At 51.8% G+C, this 24976-nt stretch overlaps 1 protein-coding gene across 1 annotated transcript in view; it reads right to left on the bottom strand.

Annotated features, from left to right (window-relative positions):
- Positions 1–2836: 2836 nt before the first annotated feature.
- The window catches only part of TP53BP2 (tumor protein p53 binding protein 2), a 32900-nt gene continuing 10760 nt past the window's right edge, over positions 2837–24976 (bottom strand). Inside the window, 15 exon segments of the mRNA XM_021679488.1 lie at positions 2837–3623; positions 5818–6017; positions 8957–9123; positions 10782–10915; positions 11610–11747; positions 13941–14716; positions 15878–16079; positions 16081–16338; positions 17083–17231; positions 17735–17839; positions 18994–19222; positions 19455–19619; positions 19917–20098; positions 20950–21124; positions 23216–23317. Of these exon segments, the coding sequence (XP_021535163.1) occupies positions 3582–3623; positions 5818–6017; positions 8957–9123; positions 10782–10915; positions 11610–11747; positions 13941–14716; positions 15878–16079; positions 16081–16338; positions 17083–17231; positions 17735–17839; positions 18994–19222; positions 19455–19619; positions 19917–20098; positions 20950–21124; positions 23216–23317 (3024 nt within the window). The 3' untranslated portion in view covers positions 2837–3581.

Genomic DNA, 24976 nt, shown 5'->3' with positions numbered 1-24976 from the left:
GCTGGGAGGCAGGGGGCCCTACCTGTGGGTGGAGGGGAGGGTGGGAGGGGTGGGGAGTGTCCTCCACTCAGCAGCAGGGGCTCGGGCTCAGGGCTCGGGGTGGGGGCTTCGAGGCCAGGCGCACTGGGAGTGGAGAGGCCCCGGCAAACCCGCGCGTCTGCGCGGTGGGCTCTGCCCCTCTGCACCTGCTGGGCTGACCTGGCTCACCTGCTCACCTGGCACCAGTCCAGTCCCAGCCGAGGAAATAATGGAGACAAACAGGGAAGGTCTAGGCTTCTCTCAGCACAGAAGGACAAAGGGAGGATTAGCAAGTTCCTGGGGTTCTCCCCACAGTGCAGCCCTTGCCAGCGCCTATTTCACAGGGAGAAGTCAGCCTGTGCGCCAGCCCCGCCCCCTCTGGACCCCGCCCCCCCGCCCTCGGACCCCACTGGAAGTGGCTCCAGCTCAAGGCCGCCAAGTCTCTGTGCTGGGCACACAGGCTCTCTGCACTTCTCCCTGCACGTGGCATCCCAGCACTCTGAGTGCAGGCCCCTTCTTCCCCAACATGGAACATGCCCTTCTCCTGGCAGCCCCTCTCCCTCCTTTCCCTCCTCTCCTGTCTCCCTTCCCCCTCTTCCCCCCCACCCTCGCCCTCGTTCTTCCTCCTCCTCCCCTCCCCCCCCTCCCTCGCTCTCCCCCCACCTTCCCCTCCCACAGCCACCTGGGCCCTGCTGCTTCCTCTGGCCACCGCCTACCTCCCAGTGCCCAGACCTATGAAGGAGAACCAGCAGCATCTTCCCAATTTTTTGTGCCTTTGACACGGTGACCTCTGCCCTCTGCCCCTGTCCTCCATGTGTCCCCCTCCACCCCCACGAGAAGCCCCTCTGCAGCAGGGCCCACCCTCCAGCTGCCCTACTCCCCCTTCTTCAAAAATCTAGAAATGCCACCATGAAGATGCCTCATGGGCGTCACTCTGGGAACTGGGGACCAGCACACACCCGGGTCAGACTGGGGTCCCTCACATGCGCGGTATCGCACAGCCATCGGAAATCGTGCTCCTAAGCAAACCTCACGTGCACAACACCACAGCCACTGAAGCTGTGCGCTCTCAACCCCTGCACAGAAACCCATGGCCGGGACACTGACCCGACACGCTACGGGCGGTCCCAGTAGCACCCCACCCCCACTCCACGACCCCAGCTCCGCGACCCCGCTCCGCGACCCTTCCCTGTACTTGCAAATATTTCTACGAGAACCTCTGATGCAAGGATGCTCTGATGATAAACAAGGAAAAAACCAAGAGGAAGAATACAAGCAAATGTTCTCCGTTTAGGGCGAAGCCAACGGATGATCACGTTCTCCTAATTTTCACGTCGTCCGTCCCGTACATCTGAGCGACTCTTTACAATTTCCCGGCACCTCCACGTACAGTACCTGGCATGGGCCTCTCCGCACCGAGGTGTGCAGAGGTGAAGCTGAACTGCGTGTCCCAGGCAGGGTCGCGCAGCCGGTGGGTAAGAGCCAGACCAGGCCCAGAGGCCCCGTCGTACTTGATGCCTATTGCTTAGCGGCTTAAACACCCATCCTCCAAGGCCTGGCTGGCTCAATGAAAGGAGCATGCGACTCTTCATCTCGGGGTCGTGAGTTCAAGCCCCACACTGGAATAGAGATTACTTAAAAATAAAATCTTAAAAAAAAATAAAAAACAAAACACCAAACATCCATCAACTCACGGTCCCATGGGACTGGCCAGTCCTAACAGAGACCCAAGGGAGGGTTCCCAGCTGTCGGCAGGGGCTTTCCATCTTCCCTGGCATGGGACCCCTTTCTCCTCGGGCGGGCAGTGGTGGGCTGAGCCCCTCGCACCTCACACCTCTCCTGCACCCACCTGGCAGCCCAGAGTGACCTCCCTGTCCCCAGGTCAGCTAATGGGAAAATTCCCTCACAGAAGCACCTAGATCAATGTCTGGCCGGGTAACCGGAACTCCTAGTCTGCTCTGCTCCAGAACAAAACCCCACGGCCTGGGGGCTCACACAACACACACCCACCTCTCAGCTTTGGAGGCTGTGGGTCCGAGATCAGGGTGCAGCCGACGTGCCGTCTGGCAAGGACCCTACCCAGAGAGCAGATGGCCACCTTCTTGCAATGTCCGCACATGGCAGAGGGGAGGGCCGTGGCCTCTTCCTCCTCCAAGGGCACGAAGGAGGGGGGGGCTCTACCTGACATCACGTGTGCCTCAACTCCCGGAGGCCCCACCTCCAAACACCGTCACCTCAGAGGCAGGAAGATGGGGAGCATCCTCAGAATTCTGTCCACCACACATGTCTTCTGACTGCTAGCTCAGTTGTCCCTATTTCTCCATTATTCAGATGAGCGTGGGATGTTCTTTCATTCATTCTTGCTGTAATTTAGGTGCTCATAAAAACATATAAGGAGAAGTGAGCACTCGTTCTTCATTTGTGGCTTATATTAACTGAAAATAGTTCCATTAAGCAGAGTGGGTTCCAAAGCCATTCACAAACTTGGTAACATATTAAAAACCAATGCAGAGACCCCGTCTATGTATGTTTTCATCCCACAAATGAGTATGGACAGTGTAGACCAGGATGAGACCGTCTCACAGAGGCTGAGGGATGGTGAGACCCTCCGTCCCCATGGTTCTCTACCAAGGGCCACCACAAAACTCACCAATTACAAAACCGAGTTTTCTGTAAGCAAGAAAACACTTCTTCCATGTAATCACATGGCTGGTAAAGAAATACTATTTTCCCACTGGGTAAGCCGCCCAACGGCTTATGAACTTTAAACAAGGCTTTTAATGACACAAAAAACTAAAACGAGTAAAAAGCTTTGGAGTCAAAAAGTTTAATTTTATTACAATTGTTTTTAAAGTCAGCTATGATCTTGACAAATATCATGGGTAAGTCTATATAGCAAGTCTCCAATTTCCAAGATACAAAAGACAATAAATATAGATTCAAATTCCTCCTAAAAACAAAGTTCTAAATCTAATTAGCTGTGCTACAGCTTGGTTCCAATATCTCAAACATATGTGTAATTCTGAAGAACTATCATAAAGGGATTGCCGACAACGGACCAACAGTTCTTCACCAACAACATCCGTGGGCGGGGCACCCGAGTCCCCTGGGTCCCCTGGGACCTAAGGGGGGGACAGGCAGAGGTGCTGCCTCGGTGGCACGGGGCCTTTCTGGCCACCGCCTACCTTCCCCCCTGGGATGGACGCTGGGATGCCACGTCCAACCAAGCAGGACATGAAGCTGACTTCCCAGGAGCCCAACGAATGGCCCTATTTCTGGAGAAAACCAGGACGGTCACTTTTCATCTTCCCAAGTGCTCCGTAAACACTGTTCCCCAACAGTGTGATCAGCTGACTTCTAAGTTCCAGTCCATCACGCTGAATGTCCCCCACGGATAGCAAATTCCCCAATCCTTCATTTTCTTCCAGAGGACATTCTGTACTGCTTTCAAGTTACATTGTCATTAAAGTCAGTCTTGTGAAATTTTTGCCAAAAACAATCACATTACTTCTTCTTAGTGATAACAAAGATTAATTATTCAGACACTAAAATTCTATAAAGTTTCAGGCCAAGCTCCTTTGCCTTGGTTTAATTCTTGGGTAGAGCTGCAAGAGAACAGAAAAACGGTTTACATGCTGTAGAGACAGACACGCAGGAGTGTAATGGGCGGGGGGCTGGTGTCACAGGAGAGGAACTAAGGAAAGAACTCTTTCTGCCACATGAGGCGCCCAGAGCTGTCTGAGGGCACAAAGATTCACATTCAGCAACTCCTGTGCGAAGGTCACAGGGGTTCCCCACCAGGCACAACACTGTGGCTCACGGACGTGAAAAGGCATGATGGCGCTAAGCCCTGGCCCGTCGGCTCAGCCTGTGACGGCGGGAGGTGGTCTGTAGCACCGCGTGCTCTGGGGTCTTTCAACTTCACTCGTAACAGCCCAACGACCACTCTCGTGGGACCTGAGACTGTCAGCCACGAAATGCCACAGACTAAAAGGTACCGATTTAAGGGAGGGTAAGTGGAGTTTTTTGTTTGTGGACTTTTGTGGTTTTGTGTTTTCCATAACAAGAGGTGGAGAGGAGCCTGTGAAGGTCAGAAGATCTGCAGTCTGGAAGCCAAGAGCGAGTCAAACTAGCAGTTCAACTGGCAAACTACACAAAGCCTCCTCGTCCTCCTGCTGCATAGACAAAAGGAACAAGGTTCACTGTAAGAAGGGAGACTCAGACTTTCAGCCAAAACTGAAAAATTAACTGGTGGATCAACATTATACAAAAGATTGTTTTCTTGAGAAAAGATCAGTAATCAATACAATCTTCCAAGCTCCCATCTGAGCCTCTGATTAAAAGCTCAACATTTATATGATTTCCATTTTTTGAACCTCCAAGGAAGGTTCAACTTTTTTAGTTACTGAGAGGCCACTTCTACCCCAAAGAGATTTCCAAAAGGCTAAGAATATTTAAATGCCAGATCAACATGAAAATCTTGGGTCTGGTCTGCTGATGTCAGAGCCTTCTGAGGGCCCAAGTCCCTCCACACCCAGGGCAAGTGAGGCTTCTCGGTTCATGAGTCACAGGACCTCTTTTTTAGAAAAGTAAAATTAAAGACTCCGATCAGTAGGCACTTGGAAGAGGTTTTCCCAGGTAAGAAACTAGAACGAGTGCGAGCTGCCGGTGTTTGGGGCGCTGGGAACCTTCAGGGGCTCCATGGCTCAGTGCTCTTTGACTTTCATCCATTCTTGGTAATTTTCATTAAGACCATACCAGCGGATACTAAGCCCCAAAGATTGACTAACAAGGACCTGTGCAACTGGGGGCAGCAGTCTGGACGCACGAGACACAAGAACGGAAAAGGAAGGGGCGCCTGGGTGGCTCAGTTGGTTAAGCAACTGCCTTTGGCTCAGGTCATGATCCTGGAGTCCCAGGATCGAGTCCCGCATCGAGCTCCCTGCTCAGCGAGGAGTCTGCTTCTCCCTCTGACCCTCCCCACCTCATGCTTTCTCTCTCTCTCAAATAAATAAATAAAATCTTTAAAAAAAAAAAAAAAAAAAAAGAACGGACAAAGAGGGTCAGGAGGAGACTCCAGGTCCCCACACCCGGGACACGCCATGGAAAGCGCCGCGGCCCCGCCACCACGCATTCGCACAAGGAACGGGGCTGTCGGCCTTGACCCCAGAGCAGCTCCAGCTGCACGGACCATGGGTCCGACGGGAGCCGACCAGCAGACACCCCAGCGGTCTCGGGAGGCAGTGTTCCCCGCACCCGCCGGCCGCGCCCGTTGCCCAGCTGTGAGCGCGCAGGGGCGGAGGCGGGAGCCACGGTGCTGACCACCGCCCCCCCCACCCCAGCTCTTCTGGTTTAGACTCTCCTCTCAGGCCCTGCGCACACAGGACGTCACTCCCCTCTCTGCCCTCGGCCTATCCTCCTCGCCTCCTCCCTGCAAACACTCCCGAGAGCCCCGTGCCGAGCACAGCCGGCCCTCTGACCGGACGCAGCAGGGCCATTGGCCTGCATGGGCTCACACACCTGGACTGCTTTCCCGAGCCGGAGGGAAGGCTCTGCGCGCCGGCTCCGCGGATCCTCATTTGTAGCCAAAGGTACGCGCACACCTGACGCTGCCTGGACGCAGCAGGGCCCCGACCCCGGGCGGTAGCGGGCATGCACGTGGACCCTCCCCTATGGCCCAAACTCTGACCTCCCATGGGCGCGAGCAAAGGGCGGTCGGCGGCAGCGAGCCTGGCCGGACACAGCGCGCTCCCGCACGGCCCGGCTCGCCCAGAAGCGCCGGCGGCCCGCGTAACTTACCCCCAGCAGGTTGCGCGGCACGTAGCCCTCCTGGTCGTGCAGGCGCGCCCACCACCACTCGGTCTCCTCCTCGTCCTCCCGGCGGATGACAGTCATGCAGTCCCCCTCTCGCATGGGCAGCTCGTCACCATTCTGAGGCTCATAATCCCAGAGCGCATAAAGGACTCCTTTGTTCATGATGCCCATTTTCTCCTGAACCCCTGAAATGACAGGAAGAAACCACACAGGACACATGACTCAGACTGTCCACTCTTCCAACCCTCGGCTCCACGGAGCCAAAGGAGGGGAACCGGGCAGGCGCAAGGAAGCTGAAAATACCACATGAAGCACCCCGTGAACAAAGCCAGGGGGGATGTCCCACGAGACACGTTAGTCTCGGCGAGCCTCTCTAAGGCAGCTCAGAAACTAGTCTTAGTACAGAAACTCCTGCAAGCCCAGGAATAAAAATGAACTGTCCAGGCTATTAGAAGAGTGAGCGCTCTGCCTGTCAAATTAAGCGTGGGGACCGGGGGACTCTTGACCTGGAACCTACAGCAGCCGCGACAACAGTGTCTACTGAGCAGGCCCTGCCCATTTCCAAGTGGGGAAAGGGAGAGGGAGAAAGTTGTAAGATACGTTAGAATGCGGAAATATTTCAGACATGATACAGAGTCAAGTCTAAAGTCATGAAGATCCAAATTCTAGAAGATACAGAAACCCACAAACGTCCACTTTCACTGTAGTGACAGACTTGCATGTTCAGCCCTACTTTGCACTCCTCCACTCTCCCCTCACCGGCACAGGGCAGGCGCGGGGCAGGCATGGAGCAGGCGCAGGGTGGGTGCAGGGCGGGCATGGGGGGAGGGCGGGCACGGCGAGCGCAGGGGCAGGCGCGGGGGCGGGCACGGGGCAAGTGCAGGGCGAGTGTTGGGGCGGGGCAAGCACAGTGTAGGGGCAGATGCAGGGCGGGCACAGGGCGAGTGCAGGGGTGGGTGCAGGGTGGGCACAGGGTGAGGGCAGGGGGCGGGCACGGGGCCAGGCGGGCACAGGGCGAGCGAGGGGGTGGGTGCGCTGTGGGCTGTGGGCCAGAAGGGTTAGGCAGGTCAGGAGGTCCAAGCACTCCAGAGCTGGTTACTGTCTTCCCTTTAAGGGAAAGTGTTAGCTTGCCCTTAAATAGTCAGATTTTTCAACTTCTTGTGGACACTGAACGTAATTATGAACTTATTATTCGTCTATCAGTTACCACGATGGAGCTCTGGGCAAAACTGACACAAGACACGGAGCTGCTCTTTTCCATCAGAGGCTCTGCCGACTAAGGGTCAGGCTTCTACTAATGGGGATGCTTACACTTCCAACTCCCCTGTGACCGTGAGCCCCATAAGGGTGACACCCTGAGCGAACTCGGACTCCACCAGGCTAGAGTGGGAGCAGGGAAGGGGCAGGGGAGAAATGGCACTGTGGTTTGCTCAAACAACAGCTCTCCAAAGTGTCAGCGAGATTACTCTGGGCAAACCTGAATAACTGTAAAATACTAGTTAAAAGATATTTGGTCAGAATTAGAAAATCATATTCTAATAAAAAAACAACTTCATTCTCATTTCCAAGAAGTCATCAGGAATGGAAGAAAATTTCTCCTTACTCTGTTATTCACCGAACTAAGAGTTTAAAATTCTTTTTGAGGGGTCTGAACACATGCTCAGTATCACGGGTCACTGGGTAAGCGACCTGAAGCCCCGCGGGCTCTCACCCCACGTCCAGCAGGGGCCAGAGGGGACATGGCGGGGAAGGAACTAGGCGTGTGTCCCTGGGACCAAGTGCCCCTCTGGGTGGACAGTGTGTAACTGCGAGTGAACGCGCGCCCCGATGCTCCAAGGTAGAACGGAAGGACAGATGCGGCAGATGCAGCCATAAGAGGGGCAGACAGCAAGAACCAGCGTCACCACACAGAGGAGGCTCCAGAACTACCGTGAACAGAAACGCAAGCCGGAGAATCACGGCGTGACTTACTTCCCAGAAACGGCAAACCCAGGGGTTACAGGATTCATTCCCAGGTGATAGAGGGATTTTTTAAAAAGCAAGGAATGATAAACGTGAGGAAGAAAACATTCAAGGTCAAGGTCGCAGCTGCCACAGGTGTGAGGGCCCACGTCGGGGCGGGGCCCCCAGACCAGACCAAGGAGAAGCCAGGCCGTTGCCACTTCAACATCTACGGCAGAGACACGCTTTCTTGGAGTCTATGATACGTTCCATAAAGTAAAGCCTCCGATCAGATGTCCCTACTGTTTTTAAAGATCATGTTCCATAATGAAGTAAAGCTTAAGATGGCCAATACAGCTCATATGACAAAGTATATATTAATATCTTAATAGGAAAATGTCAGTCTATCAAAATTATCCCCGATCCAGAGATTGGTACAGGAATGAGCGGTCACCCTCAGTGCCCACAGTGAGCGTTAAGAGCTGCAAGGTCACCGCGCCGGCCCGGCTCGGAGCCTGAGAACAGCCTGAGAGCCGGGACGCAGCCACGCGGGGACGCAGGCTCACCAGCCTCGCGCCCTCCCACCGCCAGGCGGAGCAGCTTCCCAGAGTACGAGCGGAACGGCGTCCTGGCACCTGCTCACCACCTCTCAATTCCGCTCCAGCCCAGCTAGGAAGAGTTAACCTCAACTTGTAAGCGTCGTGACCAGAAACGCGACCTGACAAACGCCCATCTGACACCTCAAGTCCCTTATTCTCTAGGATCAGAGCTGATGTTGTCCCTCGGAATCATAAACGCAAAATGAAGACAACAAAAGAGCCAAAAATCAGCTCTGAAACAGGTGCTGCCCTTCCTTTACTTTATGACAAGTCTGATCCAGTGGGAAATCCTGGGTCCGCCATGGAAGGGGGTTCCACTCGCGGGGGCCCAGTCTCAGGCCCGCACGGGGACAGGGGCCGCGGGGCGGGTGGCCAGCTCAGGCCGTCCCCAGCAGGGCCGCTCGGAGGCCCAAGCACAAGCGCTGCATTCATCTGGGGCATCGAGGCTGCCCTGTTCTCAGTGCCCAGGACTGCGCACAACACAAAAACGTTTCCTGATGTTGAAACACTGAGCAAATCGTACCCCAGACACAGAGGGCAGACCCGCACCGTCATCAGCGCACTGGCGTGTGGCGGTTACAAACCGTAAAGGAACTGTGAGCACTGGCTGTAGCCCTCCTCCATCTCCTCACACTTGTCTGCGGCGGTCTGCAGGTCGCTGTAGGTCGCGGCGAACACAGCGGCTCCGGACTCTACCAGGAACTTACACACCTGCACGTTGTTGCAGGAGGCCGCGCAGTGCAGCGGGGTCCTGTGGAGCGACACACAGCAGGCTACAGGTCTCCCCGCACGCGACACCTGCAGCCCGGCCGCCCGTGGGGACCACTCCAAGGTGTACTGTCTGGGCCCTTCTGCTGAAAACCAATCGGTAATGCACGGATCCCTGAGCCCATGGGAGGAGGGCAGGGAGGACCAGTCGAGGACGGGCCACCCTGGGCGCTGCACGGGGCAGCACGGAGGGCGAGAGGAATCATGGACCGAGTGCAAGGACGTGAGCTGCATGCAATGGTCTAAACGGGGCGAGATGTTCCGGAGCACCTGCCCCCGTGTCCCGGGCAGCGTGGAGGGCGCAGCAGTCTTGACGGCACAGGCCTCACCCGAAACAGGTGCACGGCCGTACTCCCTCCCCGGTCCCACTAAAGAGGGAATTGGGTCGCACACAGAAAACTGCCTTAACCTAACAGTTTGTAGGGTCCAAACTGAATTTCGATTGAGTAAAGCTTTGTCAATTCAATGCAGACCAGAAAAGCGACTGTGAAATATGCACATTTCAGTTTGTTAGGCCACCGGCCGGCGGGAACTTACTGATGGCCTTACGGAGAGTCCCTCCAGCCGCTCACACGTTTACTGCGTGCTCTGAGTGACCCCAGACTCACGAAGGAGGAAGAGGAGCCTGCGTGCAGCTCACAGAAGGACCGCAGCGTGAGACCCAGGCCCGATCACACGGACTGCATGTATTCACCCTTCTCGTCCCTCCCCTCATCATCCCATTCCTCTCATGTGTAGAGTCTCCAAAACCACGTATTCCCCATCCTGCACCCCAGAACACTGCCGGCCAAAGACTGGTGAAGATCACTGCAGATTTTTTAAGTGCACGGCTTTTCTAATAGTGAAAAACTACATACAATCTAAACTGCTAATAATAAGGAAACAAAGACACGATGACACATTAAGAATTTGTTTTGGGGGCACCCGGCTGCCTCAGGGGAGTGTGCAACTCTTGATCTTGGGGTCATGAGTTTGAGCCCCATGCTGGGTATAGAGCTTACTTTAAAAAAAGAATTTGTTTTCCTTAAATTATAAAGTTAAACCAAAAAATTAGGCTACAAAATATACATATATGTAAATTTGAAGGGACTAGATTAAAAAATGGCTGTTTACCTTTAAGAAATTGTATATATAAAAAAGTTTTGTATTCTTCCAAAGAAATATAAATTTATACTTTCTTTAAAAAGAAAAAAATTACAAAATTTACTCTCTGTTCTGTTACAGTTATCGGGCGTGACCTTATCAGGACCCCTTGTTTCAGTATGTAATAATAATCCATTATCCTATGAAGACTACTCGTCATTTAAAACAATGTGTCCTATGTCTTATGCACATAACCGTTCCACAGAACTCTCCATGAAAAATGGATTCCACGGTCAAAGACACTTGGGAAAGCCTACAAACTCTGCTTCCCTCTTGCAGATGCACTGTGGACATCAGTGTACTGAAGACAGGTGTCACCGGGCTCGCAGAACCGGGCTTGACCCAGCATCTCTCAAACTCGCCAACTGAGCTATGTCTGTGACACCTGGTGACATCTCCTTATCACTCGACTACGATACTTTATAAAACTGCGCATGCTTCCAGAATGGGAGCGAGAGGAGTGTCACACGGGGACACACGCGGGCGCCGGGGACTTACCATCCGTCACTGTCTGCGGCATTGACGTTCACACCAAACTGCACCAGGAACTTAACGATTTCCGTGTGGCCCGCACACACAGCGTTGTGCAGAGCCGTGATGCCCTCGTCATTGGGCAGGCTCGGGTCGTCAACCTGTGACATCGAGACCAAGGGGGACCGTCACTGCTCAGGTCACTATCACCTGGCTCTTCAGGATCAAGGGAACAAAAACAGGCTCCTGTGGGTTGTTGTTTTGTTTGTTTTTTTTTAGTTATAATTAAAACCTCCAGGAGCCAAGATGACTACACCAACCTCAAGTCTAAAAGTAAAACCGCCAGAATAGCCATGTCAAGTAGGCGCTCACTGTAAAAAGGTCTTAAAAATGAAGAGGTGCTGGGAACTATTTCTGGTTAGTTACCCTCCGGCCCCTACCACAAATTAGTGTCTGAGGAGAAGGTGTATTTGCCATAGAAAGGAAAAAAGGTCAGCTAAGAATATTTTAAATTGCAGGCTTCTGAAAATAGGGACCACATGTGCAACCTAACACCGCAAGTCTGCGTCCACCCAGAAGCAGCTATAAACAGAGGGGAACCGTCTCCCCGGACAGAAAAGTACTCCGGAGGAACCCTGGGGAAAACCGCACTTCCACGTCACCCCAAACCCCACAGTCACCTCAGCGCAGCCCCGTGTGTGAGCCTGTGTGAGCGCGCTCCCTGTCCCTGCCTCCCTCCCCTTCCCTCCCTCCCTCCCTCCACATCTCTCCCTCCACACCTTGCCCCCACCCCCTCTAGAGGAGCTTCCTAAGCAGAGGAACGTTGTATTCAAGAATCTACGAATCCAATTATACCTCATAAATAATTCTCTGTACAAGGTCAAATTCTCCCTCCAAAGACGAATCTAGAAGTAAAGCAAGGGGGTTGAACTTCACCCTCATCCCATGGGCGATCCTTTCCGAACCAGTTTTACGCAAGTTTGTCCTTTTGCCCTGCGGAAGAGAGGCAGGATATAAGAACCCCGATGGCAGCGAGCAGACCTCGATGGCAGCAAGCAGACCTCGGGAAGGGGAGGAGGAGCATCTCAGCTGCGGAAGTAAAAGGACATTTAAAAATCTCTATCAGCACATTTTATTGACATGCAACGTTACCCAGAGATGCAGCTAAACCACAATACGCAGCTTACTGAATACACACGCCGCGAGGTCTCGTGGGAGTGACACCACAGCTGGCCTTCCGTGGGGCGTAAAATCAGCCGAAACTGGTCTTCAATTCCCTATCTGATCAAGGTTGGCAAACCTCACACAATTAATCCAGGCAAAGGCACACTCAGAGTTATCGTGGCTAATGTTTAATGCACTCGTGGACTCCTCATAGAAACCCTGTGACCCCATTCTACAGATAAGGAAGTTAAGGCACCCAGCCAGGAACACCAGAGCTGGGATTTAAATCCAAGTCAGCTGGCTTCTCCAAATACCTTCCTTTCAACCACCTTCCTCGGGGGAAAGCACATAATTACGGGAACAATACATATTATCAGCCTGTCTAGATACACTAACGAGAAACCCTTCCAGTCTTCAAATGCTACCCCTATCTTATAGTCAGAATTTGACTATCCTCCAAGATCCACGAGCAAATTAGTCAAGCCCTTCGACTATTACAGCAAAACTGTTAAAACTGATCTAACAACCCATCGAGTAAGTTTCCTACACGTGCCCAACAAAATGGAAACGTTTCCTGGGGCACACTGTGCTACGCAGCCTAGTCCTTATTTTATTTCGGAAGCGGAAAACTACCGAGGTTTAGAAAACATCAAGTGGCCGTCGCTCCATTTCACAAACGTGCGACAACTCAACTGCTGTTGTTTCTTGGAAACTAGAAGTGTAAACGTTATGTGGCCATTCACAGGCAGGGGCCCTGCGCATGCTCGCCAACAGGCCCAACACACGCGCTTCGGTCCCACTCGAAGCCAGACCAGGACACTGGACCCGCAGTCTCCTGTCCCTGGAAGCATGAATCATTTGGACTTGACGACCAAAGGGGGGGACACAGCAAACACAGGTGTGATTCGTCTCTCCTTCCTGCAAGGTCAGCGCCAGCCACAGAGAGCCCCGAGCCAGGATGGACAGGACACAGCGCCGTTTCCAGGGCCAACCTCCATTTAAACCTTGTCCCCTAGAATCCAGCGCGTGCTGTATAAAACTTGTAAGCAAACGTCCACAGTAACCAGCAGTCACAACAAATCGGGATGATCATTATCTCTGAACACCATTACATCTCAAAGATGCAGTAAGGGATCAAACATATACAGCACTTTAAAAAGATCCCTACAATATGCAGTTTTGCTTTGGTCTTTAAAATTCATGGTTTGGCATCCTACAGAAACACCGTGACGCCAATTACACCTGAAAAGGTCAACTTTATTTAAGGACACCCTGGGATTTTGATCCTCTCTGACTTCAAAGGGACACGACAGACTCGCAAACAAAGGCGTAACAATCGCAAGGCATGTGTGCCCAAGTCAACACACGCACAGCCTGGGCGGAAGGGCAGCTGGGGCTCGAGGGCACCTCAGGGGTCCCCTGCATGGGAGGAGAGGAACAGGCTCGTCCTGTCCCCATCGGTCCCAAACCCTCCCAAATTTATCAACGTTGGAAGTTTGAGGATCCCCTGAAAACAGTTCATTAAAGATACACGTCACTGTGGGGGGAAAAAGAGTGTGAAAGAGTGACGTCACCGGAGAGAAAAGGGCACCGTCTGCCTGATTTCACAGAGCTCGTCGAGTGAGGGAGTTTCCGAGCCAGGTCTTCCCCTTCCCAGCTTTGCCAGCCTCCCCAGCAAGGACCGCCCTCAGTGGCGTGTGCTTTGTATCGTAAGAACCCAACTCTGCCTCTTCACAAAGAGAAGGGTTCTTCCTAAATAATAAAGATGTTCTTTATCCTGAATCTACCAAATTCTTCTAATACTTCTGAGATCTACCAAGCGCTAAGGGGGCCATAAAATAAAAGGGAAACTGTAGACATGTCGGCGACCATGGGCAATTCACACACAGACCATCTTTTGCAAATGGCCCTGAGAATGTGCGCATTTCCCTGGGTCTTGAGAGTCAACCACCTGGAAGTCTTTGACAAGTTCAGGGGGGGAGGGGGGCTCCTGAAAGGACCACGAGACACCACGTTACTTACAGGAGGCAGGGACACCTGCCCTGTGATTTCGGGTGGACGCATGCTGCCCGAGTCTTCTCCCGGCCCTTCTGGCTCCCCAGATGGGTACGGCGGGGGCGGGTATGGGGGGTACTCCTCCAGGTACACTTCCAGCAGAAGGGGAGCCTCTGCACTTGGTTCTTCCACACTGTTCTGGAAATCTGGGCTGCTGTCTGGGACTCCTTCGGGCACATAATCGAGGCCGGGGGAGAGGGCTGGCATGTCACTGCTCTCGGAACTGGCGCTCCCCACATCCTCTGGGGACACTGGCTCAGGAACCAGAGAGACCGCCTCCTTCTCTGGCTCCACGTGTAAATACGGATTCTGGATTTCTATGGGGCTTTCGGAGTCGGCCGCCACCGACGTCGGCTTGGACGGATACGAAGCGACGGAGATGGTCTCCATGGCAGCGATGGTGGTCCTCTGGTACAGAAGTTTCTGGATATTTGGCCCATTCGGACCCTCTGGCTCCGTGATCGAGCTCCGTTTCTTGAGCGGCCGTGGCGCGTTGGACAGTTTCTTCCGCAAGGCTTCCAGGTCCGCGTCGCTCTGGTTTCGGTAGGGGTTGGACAAGAAGGGCAGCAGTTTGGTCGGGCTGAGTGGCCGAGGAATTCGTTCGTTCTCGTGGCTCTCCTGGCCTGAGGACACGGGCTCCGCGTCGGGCTCGGGACTGCTGGGCTTGCTCTGGCCGCTGGAATACACGTTCTCCGGGTGCTGCTGCTGGCTCTGGGCGGCCGCAATCACGGGCTTGCCGTATACTGATTGGAAACGGAAACAAAGCCCTGATCAGGATTAAATCAAACCAGCAAGTGATAGACACAGGGCACAGTAATTAAAGCCTCCTTTAACTTCAGTTACTACACAGCACCCTGCAACACGACTGATTTTTAAAAACAACAAAGGACAAAGCAAGGCTTCCATCTCCGCACAGTAAACTTATCACAGAATGAAAACCCTCACTGATGGGAACGTGCACCATTATTTTATGTACCGTGCAGAAAAACGCTGCCATTGTAACTATAAGAAATCACCGGCTATAGCATACAAACTTAAAATGTCAAAATACGAAAATGTAAAAAAGCAATGGAAACGGGCAATCTTTCCTGCATCTAGATTAAAACTAAACATGCACCGCCCTCTCTTTCCTCGTCTCAAAACTAAATCACTGGGGGAAATCATACTTGGCTTACAACATTATTAAGAACCACTTGTATTTACCAAAACTATTCCCCTTATCATTCTGATTCTATCAAAACTACCCAATTCACAAATTACTGCGTCAGGCAGTCCTCACTGAAGCCAACACTCAGCCGCGGCACATGTGTAAATTCTTTGTTGTCTGGTTACTTGCGGGACATTTCAGGGCACAATTACATGCTGATTTCATGACCAGAAAAGCAACCTTATTCAATTAAAACGGGATGAACTTGATTCTAGTTTTAGAAACGAATGACTCTTAGAAAGAACCCAAAAGGTTACCAGACTGTAAGTCTTTCTAGGTTTTTATACCTAACTAGCAGCTGTGTCCTCATCAGAACACCTTAAAATACAGTCAAGAGCGTGAGCTTTACAGACACACGGGGCAGCTGTCCCGTCGTCCACCCCCAGGAGCACCCGGTGAACCGAACCCCGCGGTGAGGACCGTGTGCACCTCACTCACGAGGAGCTCCCGGGGAGCGGGGGCCAAAGGCACGCGGCCGCCACGGTGCAGAAGGCTGTGTCTGCGCCACAGGTTTTCTCCATCTAGGGCGTTCGCTTACTACTACTTGGCATTGAGCAGAAACCTGTTTCAGGCCCCAGGTAAGAAGAAGCCTTAGAACAAAAGCATCCATCAACTTTGCTGTTCGCCGACAGGTGACCGTTCTGGCGCAGGACTTGGCCGCCTTGAGTGCCAGTGGAAACGAGACCCAGAAGCTCACCGGTTGAGAAGTGCGGCCCTCTGGAATGTGTCTTGGTCAGCGCACTCTGCACGGCCTGCTGCAAGTTTTTTCCAGGAGCCTGATGCTGTGTGTACATGGAGTATATGGAGCTTGCTGCCACGGTCTGGGGTTTTCGGAAGGGCGGGAGAGGGGTGTCTTTGGAAGGCTGAGGAGTGAAGGGCCGGACGGCGGCGGCGGGGGGGGCTCTCTTGCTTCCCAGCTGGAGACAAGGCCTGGCCCTGGCCAGCCGAGGGTGCGCCGGGGGCCACCACGACCCTCTGCTGCTGCCCCGTTTTCGGTTTGTTTCCCACAGACGCAAGAGCTGCTGACAACTGCTGAGGGTTTCCATCCAGCTTCATGTCTGATGCTGACTGATTTGTTTGCCCAAAATAAGGCAAATTAATCTGTTTTGGTTTTGATGGAACAGGAGGTGGTACTTTAGCCACATTTTTATTTGCGGCCTGAAACACACACACATATAAAGCAGTTAAAACACTGTCCAAATGGGTACACAGCATGTTCTAGATAACCGAATTCTGCAAACATAAGAGTACGCTGAGAACATCAGCTCTACATTTTCAAGTCATTAAAAATGTGTAGGTCTCTGCCCTGAACTACATTTGATAAGGAACCTGAGGAACGCACTATGATTCCCGCCCCAGAGGCCTCTTCCCTGTCGCCAGCTCCCATGCGGGAGCCAGGGGTGCCCGCTCGGGGACTTTAACTGCCACTTCACATATTCACAGACGGCCCCAATAACCCAAAATCATCCTCGCTCATGAGAACATCACATCACTGTGGTCAAAACACCTAACGGGGAGCAGGCCGCCATCACCCACTGCTCAAAGGCTGGGATCCTAACGGTCACAGAAGATTCACCACCAGATTGTTACTGACACAACCTCGGCTCCAGATTCTGAAGACACAAGGTCGCTGGGTAGCACAAATATGACGTACTTCAGCGCACTCCTAGTTCCCAGAGAATCACACAAAATGGGAGCCAACAGCAAGTATGGCAGCCTTTCTCCCATACGGTGTGAGACCACAAATACGCTCAAGCTGCAGAATTCAAAATGCCAGAACTGTTTTCTAATCTTCCAGAAATACTTTGGTTTTCCCTGCTCTCCCTCAACACAACAGCCTCTCTCTTCTAAGGAGGACACACAGAATTACCACTGAATGTTAAACTGAGCCATTCTTCACACCTGCGCATCCCGCAAGATGTCCTCACTGCTCTGGTTTTTCCTCAGAGCCCCAAAGGGGGACGGGGCGGCAGACTGATCCACCGTGTCAAACATCGAAAAGGGGCGCACTTTCTTCTCCTTCTCCCTCAGAGGAACCTCTCCATCATCAGCTGAAGACAGAAAAAAAGCACATGGACATTCAAGCCATTCAGAGTAAGACTTCTTTTTTCACATAGAAGGTTCTCTCTCCTCAATCGCTTTGAAACCCTGCACCCGAGACATGCTTCCCTATTTTTAATTAAGCTCACTGGAGAATAGCCCGGATGCTACAATGCGAGAACTTTAACTCCGCAGCTAAACGAAGGTGTTCTGGAAATGAACACTGTTCCCCAGGTTTACCACACTAGAAAACAAACTAAAGACGACTGAGGGGACACCTGGGTGACACAGATGGTTGAGCGTCCGACCCTTGGTTTTGGCTCAGGTCATGATCTCATGGTTGTGCAATCGAGCCCCACATGGGGCTCAGCAGGGAGTCTGCTTGAGATTCTCTCTCTCCCTCGGCCCCTCCCGCTCATACACTCTCTCTCTAATAAATAAACCTTAAAAAAAAAAGAAGAAGAAGAAAAGAAAGAGTGCAGGGCACCTCTCGGATGCCAGAACAGAACCCCACCTTGGTCTGGGGCAACCCCCGAGCTCACAGGCACAGAGGCTTGGCTCGCAGAAATGTCTGCACTTGGGGGGCTCCAGTCGGGGCCGAGTGGATGGATTTTAGAGCCTAGAATGCAGAAAAACAAACACGGTAACCCGGCACATTAAAGAGATTTCTTTTTTTTTTTCCCCCGTTAAACTTACTTAGAAAATATTAGACTTTAAATTTCTAATTTAAACTTACTGAAACAAATTTAAGATTAATTGTAGTAAACAGAAAATCTGCTCGAACCAGGGAAGACACCCTGCTTCTTACTGGTACAAAACCAGCACCGTCATCATCAGAAAACAACTTCCAGCTTCGCAGACCAAGGGCTTCAGGGCGTATCTTACGTACCAGTGACGCACACAAAACAAAAAGGCAGAAATGTGGACGCCGACCAGTCCCACAGGTGGGCGCGCTCTGCGCGGGTTTTCTCTACACAGATAGGGAAGCGTCAAAGCCCTAGCTCTGTCCTAACAGGAACAAAACAGAAGCAGTTCTTCCTGCAATGAAATCCAGACCCGGTGGCTCTATCGCTTCACACTGGTAATTACGGCAAAATAATCACAACTGTAAAGCTAGCCATCTTCTGCATGTGACAGTGACTGGCTGCTATTTCTTCTTGCAGGGGTCTGAAAGAGGACGTTTTCGTCCCGCTTCTCCTACAAGCCTCCCTTCATCTACGACTCCTGTCCCGAAACTCTGGCTCGCACCTCCCCACACACCGAGGACTACACAGTGCCAAGACCACTAACACAAGGCGCTTCTGTTATGGTCACTGTGAGCTTCCAGAAGGTTCACTTTCATTCTACAAAGTGCTAGCAAGCAAAGTCTCCTGCGTAAGCACGTACGCACAGCGAGCACCACCCATCAGCAGAATGCACTCACCGGCTCGCCTTCTGTAAAGATGACACCACTACCACGTACGCGGTGTTTTCACACAAAAGGAAAAGGGGTCAAGTTATTAACATCAGATAAAAATGTCCTCATTAACAAGAAGAAATTCAAAACTACCTTCATTGCAGAAATATCATGTTTCATCTCATTTCCCAAACAGAACTGCATTATTTAGGGTTAAGAAACGTATCACAGCGCTAGCAAAAACCACAAGGAGATTCTCAGGATTTAAACATGAACAAGGGAGAGAAATACATTTTTTTAAAACCCCAACCTGGGGGTAATGACGGTGAGGACGGGGAGAATACGCTGTGCGAGGGGCTGGAAGTGACCCGTTTTACCTTTAGTCTGGGAGGTGGCCCCAGATCGCATGTTGGGCAGTGTGTGTACTTTGAGCGGCCCTTCCAGAGCCTGCGTGGCCAAGGAGCCATCCGGCAGAGCGGGCTTCACCACAAGTTCGGGCCTCGAAGGGACGCGGGGCATCGTGGACGACTGGATGTAGGGGCCCACCGCGGCCACGCGACTGGGCGCCGGCAGCCCTTGCGGGGGCAGGTTCCCATCAGATGAAACCTTAGGGAGAGGCACGGGAGCGTGACGAGTCCGACGGCATCCCAGCCAGAAGAGGCCGTGACACTTGCTCATTAGTTTCAGGGTCTCGCCCCCCGCGTATAGGAGACGCCGCAGACCAATCCCCCCCCGGCCAGAGCGGCGGCCCTCGCTCTGTCCCGAGCAGGAGGCCCTCTGCCCAAAGGCCACCCGGGCGCGGCGCACGTGACCTGCGGGGCGGCCGGCGGCCACCTACCGGGAGGCTCTCCTTGTGCTGCAGCGCCGCCTTCTTCTTCCACAGCCGGTCCCGCAGCTCATTAACTCGCTTGTCCATGGCCGCCACCTCTGAATTGCGCTGGTTCAGACACTCGCGCTGCTGCTGCAACTTGGCATTCTGCTCCTGATTCAACGTGTTCCGTAACTGAATAAAATGGGGGGGAGCCGAGGGGCAGGAAGTAAAACTTCTCAGATAATCACATGCTCTCAGATAATCACGGTCCCTCCACCTGTCCACACTTCCATCTTAATGGTTTAAAACGATCAGCCCACCAGCTGCGGTCATAAGGAATGCCGCCAATTTTCCTGTATCAGGTGCTCTTAAGTTTATCCTGGACTCTCTGGGGTTTAGGTCCCCCCACCCCCCACTTTAAGGAAAAGAAACCGAAATCCCGCCCTGGAGCCACTTCCATGGCGACTGTGCCCCTGGAGCGGGCCGCACCTGCAGCTCCTTGTAGAGCCGGTCGAGCTCGGCCGCGGCGGAACGACTGTCGTGCCGGCCGTCCATCCTGCCGTTCTTGAGCATCTCCAGCTGTCTGGTCAGCCCCTCCACTTTGGACACGGCCAGAACGAGCTCCCTCTGCTTTTGCTGGAACAAACTATTCATTTGCTCAATCTCCTCCACTAGAATGAGAACGAGAAAAGCAACAAGAGTTGAAAAGAAAAATGAGAAAGGAGCACTCCCAGGCAACCAGACTTTACAACAAACTTCCTAACAAAAAGTACAGACGTTTTTCAGAAATGTCCTAGAACCAACCTATTTCTTTTACAAGCAACTGAAATCCACAGAGACATTTCTAAATGTCCGTGCCTCCCTCTGAATAAATCTCTAGCAGAATTTGTGTTATAAATATTATTAAGCTCCAGATTTTAGAAACAATGAAATTTACTTAGAACTTTTAACCTCAGTTTTACAGTGGTAGAGGCAGCTATTAAATCACAAAAAATTTAATTAAAATGGCATTATAATAGAGAAACCTATTATATGAATAAAAATCCTTGCCTTCATCAAATTTTCAGTCAAAAGTATTTAGAAAGAGGAAAAAAATAAAAACCCTACTAGTACATTTTTCCAAAGAGAACGTGAAAACCTTGTCTTAAACACCCAGCAGCAAAGGGCAACCCTCTCGGGTCCCCTCCCTGTTCGGGAGCTTTGAACTATCGCTCAATAAACTTTGCTTTGCTGCCCACCAAAAAAATAAAAATTAAATTAAAATATAATGAAACATCCAGCAGCTAAATCCAATTCACAGGCACCAAGAGCATCAAAACTGCAGGGAATCAGGCTTTGAAAAAGCTTGATTCTAAAGTTGACTACACGCACAGCCTCGGCTTACAGTCACTCAGCACGCAGTGCTCTAAGTGCCCGGCACCCGCGTCTCCGCGTCTGCCCAGCCCCCCCCCACACACACACACACACCCGCGTCCCCCCGCGGAGCCTCGAGCACTGGCAGGGCCCTCCGGGAGCGACTCACCAAGTCGGCCATTGCTCAGCCTCTTCTGCTCCACGTGGCCCTTCAGGGCGCGCACCTTCTTTAGCTTAGCCTCTTGGTTCTCAGCCATCTCCTTCAGCCTCTTGAGCTTCTCCTGCTCAGCAGCTTGTTGCTGCTGACGCTGATCTTGCTGTTTCAAAAACTTTAAGCGCTGTTCCTAAAGATGGAAGCCATCATCAGGCCTACCCTTTTCAACAGGTGTATCACGGCCCCAAACGAACCCCAGCACAGCCGAGAGGCCGAGGTGGGGGGCAACCAGCCATCCTGCACGCCGCCCCTGAACCACCTTGGACAGGAGTGAAAGACACAGCCTCCGGGCCCCAACCTGCCCTTCTCTTGGAGGAAAGACCCAGGAAGGAGCAATTTTATTCCCAGTGGTTCCTCTGCAGCAGATGAACAGTGACCCCACAGCTGGTTCTCGTGAGGGGCAGCTATGAAGTTAGGAGAAGCTCACGCGGAAACGGGAGGCACTCACTATAAAGGCGGCTTTGCAGTCAGATTTGGACTCACAACCCGAGCTCTGAGACCCTCACCAAGGACAGGGGTCGCCTTCTTCGGCTAAAAACAGGGTGATGGAGAGCCTTGTAGGGCCACGGTGAGGAGTAAATGAGATGTGAAGGGCACAGAACCTTAGACAGCTAGCATACACTCAGCACACACACTTAGCGAAGAGCTGAAGAACCCTCAGCCCTCAGAAACCTACAATGTAACATTCTGTTCCTAGTCTGCCTTCGGCTCAGGCCATGATCCCGGGGGGGCCTGGGATCGAGTCCCATGTCCGGCTCCCTGCTCGGCGGGGAGTCTGCTTCTCCCTCCCTGCTTGTGCTCTCTCTCAGTATCTCTCTCTCAAATAAATAAATGAAAACTTCAAAAAAAAGTGAGTACCAGAGCCACACAATTTATAATCAAGGGTACACTTCTCAGATTAATATGCCTGAAACATAAATAACACAAAAACAGTTTCAAAATAAGACCCTGAGGTTAAAAATGTATTCTATTACTCAGCCTTTTTACTTCCAATTTATGTCCCTGATACTCAAGAAACAGTGCATCAGCATCACAAGGGAGCTTGTCAGAAACACACAATCTCGGGGCGCCTGGGGGGCTCAGTCGTTAAGGTCTGCCTTCGGCTCAGGTCAGGATCCCAGGGTCCTGGGATCGAGCCCCGCATCGGGCTCCCTGCTCAGTGGGAAGCCTGCTTCTCCCTCTCCCACTCCCCCTGCTTGTGTTCGCTCTCTCGCCTGTGTCTCTCTCTGTCAAATAAATAAATAAAATCTTAAAAAAAAAAAAAAAAGAAAGAAATGCACAACCTCAGACCCCAGCCCTACTGAACCAGAATATGCATTTTTAACACAACCCCGAGGGGATTCATTCGCATGCACATTCCAGTTTGAGAAGCAGTGCTACTCCACCTGATTTTGAAAGTGCCGGTGCCTGGCGTCAGAGACAGAAACGGACCCACAGGAACCCGGCGAGTGTTACATGGAGGCCACGGGGCGTGCTGCCGGGGACCCTGCACCACAGTCCACCCCGGCTCCGGTGAACTTACAGTCACCCTGGGTGTGGTCTGCTGCAGACACGGGTGTTCAGCCCAGGGTGGCGGGTGAAAGCCAGCCCGCCACCCGTGTTCATACATCACACAGCCACCCATGAGCTTACGTCTGTGGCGGCTTTTGTGCCACGACCACGACGCTAAGAAGCCTGCAAAGCCCACAGTACTGACCACCAGCCTTTACGGAGGAAGTGTGGGGACATCTGGGTCAGACCACGGCCTACGGCTGGTGGGAGAAACAACAGGGAGACTGGTGTGGACGGTAATGGAGAGGCCGAGAGGAGGATTAGTCTGTGGGGGCAGGATGTCCCAAATAAAGGCAAGCAGCCTGTTATCAGTGCCACACGACAGAAGGGGACAGTGTTAACACTGGTCGACGTCACAAGTAGGAATTCAGGATGAGGCTAGCCCAGAGCAGTTCCCTCTAGCAAAGTCGGAGGGTTCTTTAGGCCTTTCCTGTTTTCCCAAGCACGACATAACGTGGTCAACTGTGGGTCAGGAGATCCTGAGCAACTGGGATGATGTAAGGATTTCTACAAAATGCTGTGGTAAAGAGAAGAAGCGCCACAAAGCAGGTAACCTGTGGGTTGACAGGATCAACCTGTATCTTGAGGTCACCGGCTTAACGGGGTGGCATGGAGACAGCTCTACACACGCACCCACAGAGGGGCCTATCCAGTCCTTACAGGACCTCACCTTCGTTGCCAGCATTTGTTGCTGGGCCTCAATCTGCTGCTGCTGGCGAGAGGCCATTTCCTGAAGCTCGGCAAGAGTCAGATCCATCCTGGGGCTGTGAACCTACGCGTGAGAACACAAAGAATCCAGCTGCAAGACGAGCATGGACAGAGACCCCTCCCTCAGAGGTGTGGAAGCTTCCCCTGAGCCCCTCGGGACACAATCAGCCAGTTTTCTTCCATAACATGAAAGAGAGCACTGATTTTTATATTAATATCCCCACAATGACTTATTAAGTTTCGATGGAAGACATACTAATACACAGACCAACACTCTTTTAAGTTATAAATGTAAAAATTAAACAGTCTCAATAGTCTGTGACTGAAATGGAACAATTTAGAATTACCTTGTTCTGGACTGAATTTTATTAGAAAAATAACGTTGGATCACACTAAACATGATATTGAGGCACTGGCAGCTAACCCAGAATATAGGCATCTGAATGACCTTTAAAAATACTGCACTAGCATCAGGAAATTCAAGACAAATGGAGTTATCAGAACAAACAAGACGTCTACTCTGTTCAGCATGGCCCATGGTGTTCTAGCCAGTGCAGAAGAGCAAGAAAAAGACGTGAGCTGCATCCAGTTTGGAAAGGACAGACAACACAGTCATCCGTGAGGAAAATGGTGTGGAATCCACAGAGGATCATTGCATAAATGATCCTTATGCAAAAATCCACTATATCTCTTATGTTAACAACTAGAAATGTAAAAAAAACTTTAAATACCATTTACAGTAGCATAAAACCCACAAAGTACTGAGGAATAAATTTACCAGAAGATGTACTAGACCCGCGCCCTGGAAACCCGTAGCCCCGAGAGAAAAGGAGGCCTGAATGAACGGCGGTAAAGCGTGGTGCTCAGTCACACCATGTTCCTCACGCGACCTGACTACACGACTTAGCTTGCCTCGGGGCCCAACAGAGGTAGTGCTGATCTCAAGCCAGAAGAGCAGAGAGCACAGAGTGACCAGGCAACCGACTTCCGACAGAGGTACAAAGGCACTGAAGTGACAAGAGTCCTTTCAACACATGGCTCCATCAACTGGATACCCATCTATCCATGGACAAAACTTGAACTCTCACACCACATCCAAACGGATCATAAAATGCAATGTAAAGTAACAGTACAAACTTCTAAATTGAGCAATTATACTTTACCAAAATTAAGAACAAGCCACAGACTGGGGAAAATATTTGCAAATCATATACCTAATAAAGGACCTGGATCCAGAATATGGAAGAATTCTCGAACCCAGTACTAAGAAAGCAAACAAACCAACAAAGAAAAATATGAACAAAAGATCTGAACAAATACCTCACCAAAAAAGATAACACGACTCACAAATGAGCTCATGGAAACACACCAACATCATCGGGCATTAGAGAAATACACACTGAAGCCTATTCGCCCAAATTGAAAGGACTGACCCTACCAAATGTTGGCAAGGATGTGGAAAACCTGGAACTCTGATGAAAATGTAAAATAAAACAATCACTTTGGAAAACAGTTTGGCAGCTTTTTTTTTTTTTTAAAGATTTTATTTATTTATTTGACAGAGAGAGACAGTGAGAGAGGGAACACAAGCAGGCAGAGTGGGAGAGGGAGAAGCAGGCTCCCCGCTGAACAGAGAGCCCGATGCAGGGCTCAATCCCAGGACCCTGGGATCATGACCTGATCCAAAGGCAGACACTTAACGACTGAGCCACCCAGGCGCCCC

The sequence above is a fragment of the Neomonachus schauinslandi genome, chromosome 6 (assembly GCF_002201575.2).
Source record: "Neomonachus schauinslandi chromosome 6, ASM220157v2, whole genome shotgun sequence".
Taxonomy (NCBI): Eukaryota; Metazoa; Chordata; class Mammalia; order Carnivora; family Phocidae; genus Neomonachus; species Neomonachus schauinslandi.
Note: the sequence above shows the minus strand (reverse complement) of the source record. Positions and strands in the feature narration are given on the sequence as shown.